This window comes from Staurois parvus, unplaced genomic scaffold (genome assembly GCF_062004578.1).
Source record: "Staurois parvus isolate SC_StPar_1 unplaced genomic scaffold, SC_StPar_1.0 ptg000154l, whole genome shotgun sequence".
Lineage (NCBI taxonomy): Eukaryota > Metazoa > Chordata > Amphibia > Anura > Ranidae > Staurois > Staurois parvus.
In genome coordinates, this window is record NW_028317950.1 from 10,007,831 (window position 1) to 10,021,054 (window position 13,224).

At 41.1% G+C, this 13,224-nt stretch overlaps 1 protein-coding gene across 1 annotated transcript in view; it reads left to right on the top strand.

The window, feature by feature from the left end:
- Positions 1-13,224, top strand: part of EXD3 (exonuclease 3'-5' domain containing 3) — a 392,849-nt gene that overhangs the window by 131,653 nt on the left and 247,972 nt on the right. The window contains exons 7-10 of the mRNA XM_089675029.1: positions 2,167-2,220; positions 5,459-5,598; positions 8,320-8,420; positions 12,614-12,687. Of these exons, the coding sequence (XP_089531155.1) occupies positions 2,167-2,220; positions 5,459-5,598; positions 8,320-8,420; positions 12,614-12,687 (369 nt within the window). The remainder of the gene's footprint in view (positions 1-2,166; positions 2,221-5,458; positions 5,599-8,319; positions 8,421-12,613; positions 12,688-13,224) is intronic.

A 13,224-nucleotide genomic window follows, 5' to 3' on the forward strand; every position in this document is an offset into this window, starting at 1 on the left:
GAGACTTTGCTGCACTCCAAAAGGCAGAGAGGAGAGGACAAAGGTGCCTCTTGTCACAGGCAGGCCCCTCCTGCTGAGAACAGCCATTGTCACACAAACAGAGGCCCAGTCTGGCAGTCCGTGCATGCTTCACTGCTTTCTGATAGTGCAGCAAATGCATTCAGCCTCTTGTCAGCTTGGATTAGCAAAGGGTCCTGAGAAAGAATGGCCTGTGATGTATTTAAGGTCTCCGGGTGGCCTCTGTCTGTGCAGACTAAGCATGGTATACTGTGGTGTGTATATAGGGCCTGTGCTACCTGTGGATGTCCCTTGAGTAAATCACCATATCTGGGTGTCACTTCTAGAACTATGGGACAAAATTCTGCTTGGTCTAAAGAATGAAAGGGAATCTGTCACGGAGCTAAATACCTGTATCAGAAACGTCAGATGGTGACTGCTGTTTTCTGACTTCTTCATAATGTTGTATATCTATTGATAACTTGGTTTTCATCATAGGAAATCCTGTGACACTGATACTCTGTGTAAAGCTTTCCACACCGAAAACTAGTGAAAATAAACTTTGCACAAATGTTCCTTACTCCTGCACCCTCCCTCTCACCCCTTTTCTGAGTGCCTTACTATGTTTATCAAATTATGTAAGCATATATCATTATCCCTAAAAAATGTATAGTGCTTTTATATGTATTTTTTTTAGTCGGTCCAAAAAAATAAAAATTTAAAAGGCGTTCTAGGCTTTTTTTCTTTTTCCAGGCTATACTTAACTGCTTTGCTGAAAGAACCTATGTACAAAGCTTCATAGCTCAAACTGAAATATGCGCACACAAGAAAAAAAAATCAGTACACTCTGTGTAAAATTTTATATGTACAGGACAGAAATAAAATACAAAACATAAAGGTGTAAACTTTTAAAGAATTATTTACAAAAACAACTGTTCCTGAACTATTGTAGCTTCCCCTTAAATATCTTTCATCAGATACCAAGGCATTACCCACCCAACAGATACTTACCCACCTAGCGGATCCAACATTGTCCCTCCGAGATCCTCTTGTCTTCTGCCACCACCTAGTCCCATTCCGTCATTTTGTTTATGACATCTTCAAGAGGCTCGCTGGTTTTTCAGGGTTCAGCAGCCAACGCACCCCCCCCCAATGACACGTTGCTGGGCACGCCCCCTCCTCCATTAAGAATGGGCAGCACAGTGGCTAAATGGTTAGCACTTCTGCCTGGCAGTACTAGGGTCATTAGTTCAAGTCCCAGCCACGGCACCACCTGCCTGGAGTTTGCATGTTCTCCCTGTGCCTGCGTGGGTACTCTGGTTTCCTCCCACACTCCAAAGACATGCTGGTAGGTTAATTGGATCCTGTCTAAATTGGCCCGAGTATGTGTATGTATGAATGTGAGTTAGGGACCTTTGATTGTACGCCCCTTGAGGGTTAGGGACTGATGCGAATGTACAATATGTGTGTGTGTAAAGCGCTGCATAAATTGATGGCGCTATATAAGTACCTGTAATAAATAAAAAAAATAAGTGGCTATGCTTTATGGGATATGTGACATACATATTCCAGGAGGCATAGCAAGCACTATGCCGTTTGCCTTGGCATATGACTTGCATGGAGGGGGCAGGGCCTTTTTTTTTTTTTTTTGTAATAGAAGAAAAAAGGTTAAAGCAAAAAGAGATGGCGCTAATTGTGGAGAGAAGGGAAGTATTTGCAGAGGGTGAAGATCTTCTTTAAGTGGCATAAGAGAATAGCATTCAGCCAGCTTAAAGCCGGCTATAGATGGTTCGAATTTCAGCCGGTTCAGCAAGAACCGGCTGAATTTCAGTTTATGGCGGCTCCCGCTTAATAGAAGTCAGTCTAGCAAAACAAATTTTAATTCAATCAGGCGCAGCAGCTTCCCCGTTAGAATACATTAGCACAGCAGAGAGTATTCTTCCATCCACTTCGCTTGTGTTGATGGGGGAACCCATTTATTGTGGGTAGAACAGCCCTCTGGCCAATCAGGAAAAAAAAGCAGTCCATCTATATCCAGCTTAAGCCATTAGAGTAGAAGTTTACTTGGGCTTGATGTAAATGATTTTGTTTACTGTGCTGTGGAATATATTTGTAGTATAAAAAAATGGTATTGTTATAAATATATAATATTTTTCACTTTCTTTGAAGGCAGCCATTTTAAGTACCAAACTGAACCTACAGCCAGATCTGGACCTGGAACAGGTAAGTGGATAGCATGAGATAACATGCTATTCTAAGTATGGCCCATGTAATATCTGGAATTGTAATTGCATGTCTTAAAGCCCCACTCTAGCCAAAACTTTTGTTGTTGTCTTGAATAATATGAATGGTTAGAACTTCTGCCATTCTTTTGTTGCTGTCTGTAAAGATATTGTTGAGTTTTTCCAAGCTTTTAATCTTTGTAAAACCAGGACAAGGATTGAGAAGTATGGATGTCATCAGGACAAGAAATGATAGACAGCTACTACATAGAAGTTTTTGTTGCTCTCTGCCCATTGCATAGATTGCTATTCTGTTTCTGTGACACCATGTCTCCGGGACAGGTAGCATGAAAATATTTAAAAAGGGGCAGACAAAAACAATCAGAGGTTCTGTCTCTTTCCTGCTCTGTTCAAAACCACAATATAAATGTGACTGTAGTTGGGATTTCAGGTGCCCATAGGTATAAGGTGATTTTGCCTGATCTTTCTGGTTATGGTTGATTTGGGAAATGATAGGTCTGTGTGTACATTATAACATCTGCACAAAACTCAGTCCTGACAATTTTTGGTATAGATTAGTTAGATTTACTTTTCTACCCTTATGTCCAGTGCTGAGGATATCTTCTCATTTCCTCTGTGGAAAGGTTTTGCACAAGAAATGCATTGGCAGACAGGTCATACTCCACATTCCTCCTTGGCCAGTTGTCCGTTGCTAGCTGTAAGATGACAGAAATGGACAGATATTTGATTGAGAAGAGAGTAGAAGAGACTCTTACCCACCTTAGTACCTAGCTCTTGAACCCACAGGAGAAAAGGGTAGCGCCGTGTAAGTGCAGAGGATTAAAACATTGAATGCAGCCACAGTAATAAAAACTTACAAAAATTGAAGAAAAGACACACTCATAATGAGTAAATAGAAGTCTCTGTTTCCCAGTCCTGTGGAGTCCACCTGGAGTGATTGAGCTGCTGGGAGTGGTGTGCACAAAGCTAGAGACACTGATGGGGATCCTGGAAGTGTCTCAAACCAGCTTGGAGCACACACACCAAGGGCAGATGTGATGTCACTGACAGGAGAGAAGTTACAGGCAGACTCCACAGGACAGGGAAACAGAGGCTTTTGTTTACTCATTATGACCATGTGTGACGATCGCGGCGTCAGACCCCAGACCTTCTCACCCAAACTCGTGACCGAAGGACTAGCCGATCTAAAACCGCGATGTGACGTGCGTAACAATGCCACACCCAGCTGCACCCTGCACAACGATTTTCCACCTAACGGACCACAATTGATGTACCGGCAGCCTGGGCGATTGTTACTGGGTCAGGTTAATTACGCATATAACCCTTCACACTGCCACCACCTCCTTTTTGTACAGAGAAAGAGGAAACTTGGCGTTATCAGCTATAACACTATAATGATTGAGATAATCGTCTGTATAAAACGGTCCGCAGGCCGGTTATACAGAGGTTTAAACAAACACAGCATTCTCTTTAGAGGCAGGGATTCGTAAATTGCAATACAGAGCTATAGAAACCATTCAACACTTTCAGAAAGAAAGACTTATTACTAAAAGGTCAAACGGGTGCAATAAAAATATTTACAGAAAAAAGATGTAACTAAGATATAAATATACAGAGAACAACAGCACAGCAAAGAGATATCAGAGAGAGGTGAAAGTACTTGCCAAAGTCCTGGGTTAGCAGATCCAAGTTTCAGAGCAGAAGGGTGCTTTGATCTCCCTATGTTACGATGGTCAATGGGAGAATTCTTCAGCTTACCTTATCTTAGGCCTGACAGCCAGTTTTGTAGTCCCCAGCAGAGGGTGGCTCTGCAGTCAAGGACCAATCTCCGCATAGGGAGGGGAGAGATGGGTGGATGCTTCAACTAGAGCAAAAATCTCCCATAACTCATATTTGGCCTATAACTTTTCCTATGCACAAGTGACATCCCCACCCACGGGTAGATTATTATGCAGACAAGTCTGAGGATTGATTAGACATGAATTATAAGAGTGTATGCTAAATGGTTTGCGAGATCTATTTTTCTGCTTTCCTGTGCGTCCGAGACAAGGCGAGTGACCCATCAAACTGTTCGCCTGCTCATCGTCCATCTGACGATATGTTCGGTTTTTATGTAAATCTCTCATATTCCAAGATATGAGACATAGGGGAAAAATGGGTTTAACCAAGGTTATCTGATTCTGTCACCTAAGCTGAGTTAAGTTTTATGAGGTTGGAATCTCTCTCAACTCCAGAGAAAGCTTGCCTTATCTCTTCCGAGTTGTGAAATGGTACAGCTTCTTGGGACATTGAGGTACCTCCTGGCTCCCTGCTGGGATCTGGCCTGTGAAACTTCTAACACACACATATACTGCCATATGTCACTGGGCCTCTCACAGAGGGCGGGGGGGGGGGTTGGTTTTGGGGTGGAGAATAAGGGAGTAATATATTTGTCAGGACAGTTAACCCCTTTGCCAAGATGGAGTTTGAAACCAAAATGGTTGAACCGCGTCCATCTCTGGGTATACGCTGTTACACCATGTATTTTCAATACTTGTAAGTTTTTATTACCGTTGCTGTATTAACTATTTTAACCCTCTGCACTTATATAGTGCTTCCTTTTTCTCCTGTGCGTTCTCATGACAGAGTTGGCTTACTTCTGGGACAGCTTCCACTGATTCAGAGTTCTATTTAGATACCATTGGATTCCACATGGACTATAGACTCTTCTTGGACTCTGAACTTTTCCCTTTGTGCCATTACTACTGTCACTCTAGCTCTAGAACCCAAGCCTCTGGAACAATTTTTTTTTTTACTCAGCCGTCCTAATTTAAGGTGTACTGGTGTTCTTTGTTCTCCCAAGATTTGTGCTTGCACATATGTTTTCCATCAAGTACACTAAATACACAAAAATGTGCACAGATGTGTATCAACCCATGGTTTCCCCTACAATTGAAAAGAGAAGCTATGAGTAATTTCCTCTTTATATACGTTTGGCCTGAAATATTCCAATAAACAACAAAAACACAGCCTGCGTGCACAGGACCAAAACACATATTAATTTAGAAGGCAACTATAAAGAGTGGTGGGTTAGAGTGATTTCTGTTCACTTCCTGTCATGTCATCAAGATAGGAAGTGAGGGGCACTCTCCCCAGTGGGAAGTCGACTTCTAATTCTTCTTGTTTAATGTATAGCTGGGGTGTGCCCTGTAATGGTCATTGGTCTGTTTCCTCTACAGATGTGTATCCCCTTGCTGCTATTGGAGAGGTTTAATCTTGTGGAGGCCTATGTTGCTGGGTACCCAGAGCTGCAAACTAAACTGCTGCAGATGTTAGACCGATGGAGCTTATCCAAATTTAACCCCAGGAAACTTAGCAGGTAGGCACTATTTTAATTTTTTTTTTTTTTTTTTTTTTTTAGAGTAGAGTAAGCAGATGCTTGTTTTTTAGCGCCTTGCATTCTATAGACTTTATGCTATTGCCCCTCCACCCTTTTTACTTCCAACACAAGGCTTCCAAAGCCAAGATCTAACCTGAATATCATAGTTGCCCAAAGCAATTTCCACCCCTATCAGCACTTATTGTGCCTCTAAATGTAACCCCTGAAATAAGCCCATTAATACAGTATTAAATCTTTTTTTTTTTTTTTTAAACTAAAGCTGCTTTCACACTGGTTCGCCTCAAAAATGCTTGAAAAATGACTAGCATTTTTGGAGTGTTTTTGAGGTGTTTTTGAAGCGTTTTTCAAGCGGAACATCCTGGATATGTGACTTACTTTTGTAGCTCAAATTGGGCAGATTTGCACGTTTGAATTCACTAAAAAAAAGCTACTAAAATGCCGCATGAGCTATATATTTATTATTTATTTCAGGTACTTTATATAGCGCCGTCAATTTACGCAGCGCTTTACACATATATATATTGAACATTCACATCAGTCCCTAACAATCAAGGGGTGTACAATCTAAGGTCCCTAACTTACATTCATACATACACATACTATGGACAATTTATACAGGATCCAATTAACCTACCAGCATGTCTTTGGAGTGTGGGAGGAAACCGGAGTACCCGGAGGAAACCCACACAGGCACAGGGAGAACATGCAAACTCCAGGCAGGTGGTGCCGTGGTTGGGATTCAAACCGGTGACCCTAGTACTGCCAGGCAGAAGTTCTAACCACTAAGCCACTGTGCCGCCCCACTATTTTATCAAGTCATGCGGTATTTTAGTAGTAAAAAACATGCGTTAATGTTTCAGCTGTCAGCGGGGTTCCCCACTGACAATTGACTGTAAAAGAAAGAATTGCATGCAATTAAAAAATAATAAAAAAAAAAATCCATACTAAGCCCTTTGGGTCTGGTATGGATTTTGAGGGGAACCCCCACGCCAATAAAAAAAAAATGGCATGGGGTCCCCCCCAAAATCCATACCAATCCCTTATCCGAGCATGCAGCCTGGCAGGTCAAGAAAGGGGGGGGGCGAGCGAGCGCCCCCCCCCCTCCTGAACCATACCAGGGCACATGCCCTCAACAAGGGAGCTCCCAGATCCCGCACCCCCCCCTCTATGTGAATGAGTATGGGATACATGGTGCCGCTACCCATTCACAAAAAAACTGTAGTGTGAAAAAAGACAGGGGACAGTCTTTGATTTTAATGTCCATAGTCTGGGCATAGCTCCCTCAATACGTAACCTTTAATAAGTCTTCTAAATTTATCCTATCTAACCCTGGCCATTAACCTAACCCATAAAGTGAATTCTTGAAGGGAATGTATAGTGGTTTGTACATATTTTAAACAATGTTTGTCCTCTTTTGACAAATAAATATGCAATACTGCATGTAAATAGTATGTATTCTTATAAGCAGCTCCTGCTTTTAAGCCTACCTCCTGGACTAAAATGTCTGTAGTTTACAGAGCTCAATAAATTAAGCAGGAATTTACACACACAAGTGTGAAGTGTGAAGTCAGAGCAGTGACTCACCCCCCCCCCCCCTTTACAGCTCCATCTAAGGTTTACAAAACATTTGTTTAAAAAAAAATTACACTTGAATTCAAATGTTCAGAAAATTTTGTGAAAACACATACTTTCTCTTAACTTAGATCTAATCCGGCCTCTTGGAGTCTTTTTAGGTCTACAGCTTTCCTTAAAATAACTCTAATGAGAGAAGTAGAATGAAGTAGAAGTAGTGTGAGAGGGGCCGCCATTGCAGACCTTCTTCTGAAAATGCTAAATGCCTGGCTGTGTAACTTCAAGTGGAACTTTACTCACCTTCAGTTCAGCAATGTTGCATCCAGAGCTCGCTGCCGGTCGCTGACACATTTGGGTGGCTAGCTTCTGGGATTTGATCACTGGCGGCTTTTATTGGCCAGGCCAAGATGACCTCACTCCTGCGCATGAGTCAGCTCAGCATTGCTGACTTTGTACAAATTGCTGTGAATGCACAGCTTATTGTACAGGGGTAGACAGACAGATAAATAACTTTAATGCACAAAAAATGTGTCTCTTCTGCATTAAAAATCTTGCTGTTCACCCATTTAGATTTTTTGCCATAAAGTTTCTCTTTTAAGTATGCTTTAGCCACAGCCCAGGAACAGGCATGCTGTACATTTTTATCAGAAACGTTTCAGAACTGCTTATCTTTGTACTTGTTCCTGGTCGGTGACATCAGTGTCAGACAGGAATTTAGCATTCTCAAATTTTAGTTCAGTTTTTGCAACCTCCATTCATCTCTATGAATCTCTTTAAAATAGTACTTTGTAGAGGTTCTTGTTCAGGCATTTTCTATTATGGGGTAACAACCTTCTCCCATTTTTGCTGCTGTGTTTTCACCCTTTCATATGCTCCCCTGGTGGAGCCTTTAAGCTGTCATGCTAACCCACATTGTGCAGGACTGGTCCACTGTTGTCACTGTCAGAATGCCGGACCAGGGCAGTGATTTGCGGTCAATACTGAAGCGAGTGCATGTTGAAAGGAAGTGGCTGAACAAGGCTGAAGGGATTCAGTAGCTCTGCATTGCAACAAAGGAAAGATGTGATAATGCATTTACCCGAACTGTATGTATTATAAAGGTGATACTCTTTTATAATCCCCTTGCAGAGAATTCAAGGGTCTTCCACTTGCGAAAACAGACAAACTTAACCCCAAGACTATCACTAAGTTGGCGTTCCGGCTGCTTGACCTCTACAAACTGGATCCTGGTGAGTGGTGGTGTCCTGGTGAAAATTGCCATAAGTAAACCACTCCTTATTTCTATGCACATTACTGTCCTTTGATCTTCAAGAAGGCAGAAAGCAGTATGAAAAACATAGGAACCCATAGCAGACAATCAGAATGATCTTTTACCAATGTAAAATTAGTGGGTGTTATGAGCATCAATATTTTCTGTAGTAGGCTAGTGTGCATCTTGTTTCATCTCACATAAATACATTACTGGTATGTTTGAAATGTGCCTGTCCTAATTGTAGAAAATGCTGCTACATGGCTTTCCAGTGCTGCTTACCTAGCCTAAAACCTATGTGCTTGGTCACATGATCATTGATGATGGCTGATCCTTTCCTCCAGCAGCAACCATGTGATCAAAAACCCAGGTTTTTGTTTTGTGCAACAGGCACTGTCGAGAGCACGGAGCACCAGTTTGCCCTGTAAAGTTATTTCAGCTCCTTAGTTACTTTGCATTTATCATCATAGCAAAACTTTATTATAGCTGGTCCAGGTCTGATTGCCAGCACTTTTGTCCCCAAAACGTGCTTCTTTATACTGGCTGTAGCTCCACCCTTTATGAAGCCAAAATTATGGGCATTCCTTTGGAGGGAGATTCAACATGCACAGAGCCCCACCCTCTCTTTAAGCTGAGCTGTCTGTCACTATTATAAATAGACAATAATCACTGCTTGTTCATTCATAACAGTGATGAATCACTAATTTCTACGGCTCTGTGTGTCTACCAATAGCTGCTTTTACATGTAAACAAGTCCAATTGATGGATCATGCAGCGCTGTTTGGGCATTCACGTTTTGAATGAAAGATTAGCGATGTTGAGACCGATGCAGTGTATAATCTCAACAGTGTGGTCTGTTTATTCAGAACACTTAAAGTGGAACTACACTGTATCTGAGCAGCACAAATTAAAAGCGCTATTTATTTTTTTTTAATACTCAAAGCAAACTCGCCCATCCATGTCTCCATGCTTTATTTTTCTGAGAAATCACCTAGAAAAAAATCCCCTTGCATTTCTGGCTGTGGCCATCTTGAGCAAAGGTTGGTGATTTATGTAACAATGTCTCCCTGGAATCCATCTGCCCTTAGCTCAGACATACAGGCAGGAGGGTGTGCTTAGCTGAGTAAACCCCTCCTCCCCTCCTGAAGACTCCTTGGATGTATGACATCATTTTTCTAGGCATGGAAACTGGGAAGTAACTAAGGAAATGTAAAAAACTGAGTAAATATGATATACTTTCCTATCTATTTTCTAATGCTGACATTTCAAAATAGTCAATATTGATTGAGAGAGAGAAGTTCCACCTTAAAGATCACACAGCACTGAGGTATTGTGTAATCCATTGGTTGGGCTGTGTATTTGTAAAAGCAGCCACCGATTGATACACAACACCGCAGGCTATGTGATTTTTTTTTTCTATTAATAAGTATGGCAGTACTGGTCTCCAAAGTGGCCCCTGCTGCCAGAGAGAAGAGCTGTCAATCACAAATCTGCCTCCTTTCTAGCAGAGTTGAAAGGGGGTGGGGATGGTGTGGGTACTCGTCTGACCATGCTGCTTAGAAACGAAAGCCTGGTGCACCTGATAAGAATATCGGACAAATGATCGTCCGATTTTTTTTTTTTTTTTTTTTTTATGCTAGTCTCAAATAATGAAAATCAAAAGTATTTGACAGAATACATCTTCAGAAGTGGTGTGATGTATTGTGTTGTAATGTATTCTTTCCTTTCCAAGTATGCATGATCTTGGTCACGGTCTTGATCGCGAAAATTTTAGTGCTTGTCTCTTCAGATAATTTCACATGATCGGCTCTAGAAAGCTGTGTACTAACGGTCAGCTTAGTGGACGATTGCTCCGAAATTCATAATTTTCATCCGATTTTCTCATTCTGCTTACTATGCTTAAAGCTGCCCCTTTGATCAAGAAAAATGCATGATTTTGATCTATCAGACTGCTGCAGCCAATCGTCTGAAGCCACTGATCAGTTTTTTCTGACAGTGGATGAGCCCCCACTATCAGAATACAATGGCACAGTGAGGACGATTCCTCCATCCACCTTGTTTGTGTCGGTAGGGGAATCTATTTTTTTTTTTATCAATACTGATCGAAAATAAATGAGCCATCTATGGCTGGCCTGAAGGACAGATTTGAACAAGGCCAAGTGCTATATGGATTTAAACAACATGAAACATTTTTCCTACTTTACTACATACATCAACCATACATGTAACGTTATATCCAAAGCTGATGTAAGTGCTCATTGTATATATGGGAAGAAGTTATAATGCGACATTTATGTTGCAGGTTGTCAAATGGTAAATTCTTGTGTGTATTTTTGTGTTTTCATTGCATGCTTCACATCACAGTTTCATAAATATTAACAAAGTTATTACATAGCTATACTTTCCCATATGTGTCACTTCTGTGACTACCACTATGCATGCCATAATCCCATTACACAGCTGTGGTATCTGACATGCTGGTAACTTATCCATGGTTCCCTGTAAACTTCTCAGTGCACACCTGGTGCTCTGGACATTACCTGTATAGACAGCACTGCGCGTCTTCACCTGTGCTCACCTGTAGCTTCACCTTGATTATATATGCATCGAGCGTGAAAGTGACAGCTCCTCTTCTCTCTAAAGCAAGCCATAGATTCTAACATGTTCTTTCCTTCCACCACAGATGGAAGGTAAGAAAATTGTTAAATTCTCCAATTAACACAATCAGTGTTGATGGGGGAATCCCTCCCGCAGCACTATTGTGTTCTGCCAGCAGGGAGCCTTCCCCACTGGCAAAATACAATTACTGCTAGCGACTATAGCCGCCAGCAATGATCGCGTGAATAAATAACCCAACAGGTAGGTTGTACTGAAGTTGTTCGCTGGATCGACTTCAGTACTAACAGAATGCCCATAGATGGATCAAATCTCGGCCGGTTCCTGCTTAACAGGCCAAGATTTGATCCATCTATGGCCAGATTTAGGCAACCTTGGCTAGTGTACTGTGCTTTTTCAGTGTCTCTTAAGCGTAAAACTGCATGTCAAAATTATCATTAAAACCAGAGATATAGAAAGCAGAATAATATGCACATCTCAACTATTCCAGTAAAAGCCAAGTTTGATCTCACCCCTCATACGTCCTTATTGGTCAGTGAGGCATACAGGATTAATATTATACAGGATTTATATAGCGCCAACAGTTTGCTCAGCACTTTACAATATAACGGGAGACAATACAGCAACAATACAGTTCAATACAAGAGGGTTAGGAGGGCCCTGCTCCTTGGAGCTTACAATCTAAGAGGGATGTACGGGCAAGCAGATATACTGACAATGAATTTCAGCACCTCTCCACAGAGCCGTGGTAGTTCATTGACAACGTTTAGGCTGTCAGGACTTGCAGTTTCTCATTCACAGAATACCGTGAATAAGTGACACAGCTAGGCAGGCGGAGCCCGGCGTTTTTTTTAAACATTTGACAGCTAACCTGGGGGGAAAAGATTCCTGCTAGCTGTCACAGCAGGGGGAGCGGGCGGGGGCTGGTCTGATCATATCATGTTACACCCTGAATATGGGTGTAACATGTTTTGAAAGGTGAACTTATCCTTTAATTTAATGATAAATAAACATATAATTGGGGATTGGAGGGGAGTGAAACTTTTATTATAGCTTTGTGGAAAGGGCAGAGCTGGGAAATTGCGCCTCTGACATATATAATGGGAAGCAGATGATTTGATCCACAGATCCCTACCCTGAATTTAAATACCCACGGTAAGGCTGGCATTTATCCATATATGGTGCAGGCAGCCATATTGTCGCATTTCACATGCATGCTGTACAGCACAATTATCTCTGTTCTTCTGATATCAATGCACTGTTAAATGCCTTTTACTTGTTGGTATAAGCATCCAAAGTAGATTATGAAAGCAGTTTTTTAACAAAGCCGCTGGCTGCACTGTCTGACAAGACAAGTCTAGATACCAAGTTTACATATCTGTGATATTAATCCTGAGAGAGCAAGCATTTAAAAATCAAAAAAGATTTACAGGTAAACAAAATCTTATGTGAGTACTACAGAAACATAGTTTTTAATTATTAAGTTTTAATTTGCATAATATGGTTCTGTCATGTTTTTTGTCTTTTATAAATTGAACAAGCTCTTTTTTTCCCCAGCTGACTGTTCAAATATAATAAACCAACGTCATATGGGCACCATGAAATACCTCATGCATAAGAGATTTGTAGAGGTAGGTTTGTGGATTTATAATTTCTGAAATACTTTGGAATACTTAATGGATACTTAATGTTAAACATCAAACCAAAGTTTGCTAGAGAGTGGTAAGGATTTGTATTTCTGTCTGTGTCTCTATTGAAGAGATCTAACCTCATTATCTGTACGGGTGATCAATTGTCAGTAGTATGGGCAGAATCTTCCAATGGGCCTGCCTGATCCAGAAAAAGCTAGAAGGTGGAGATTGCTCTAAGTATGGGGAAAGCTACATTTACTGTTGTGTCTCTGGAGGGTTAGGAAGTGAGGGGAAATCTCCCTAGTCGAGACAAAACAACAATAAAAGCATAAAGGAAGATCTTACCTTTATTCTACCATTCTAAATAGAAGACACTTTGGCTGGAGAAACACTTTTATTGATTGTAAATCTTTATCAAATATAATAATAATAATAATAAAAAAACAAAATCCACTTTTCTACTGAAGAATTAAACAACCTAAGCCTCTATTTTCTGGAAACTCTATTGTGAGATGAGTTCCCGATTCTGTGCACATT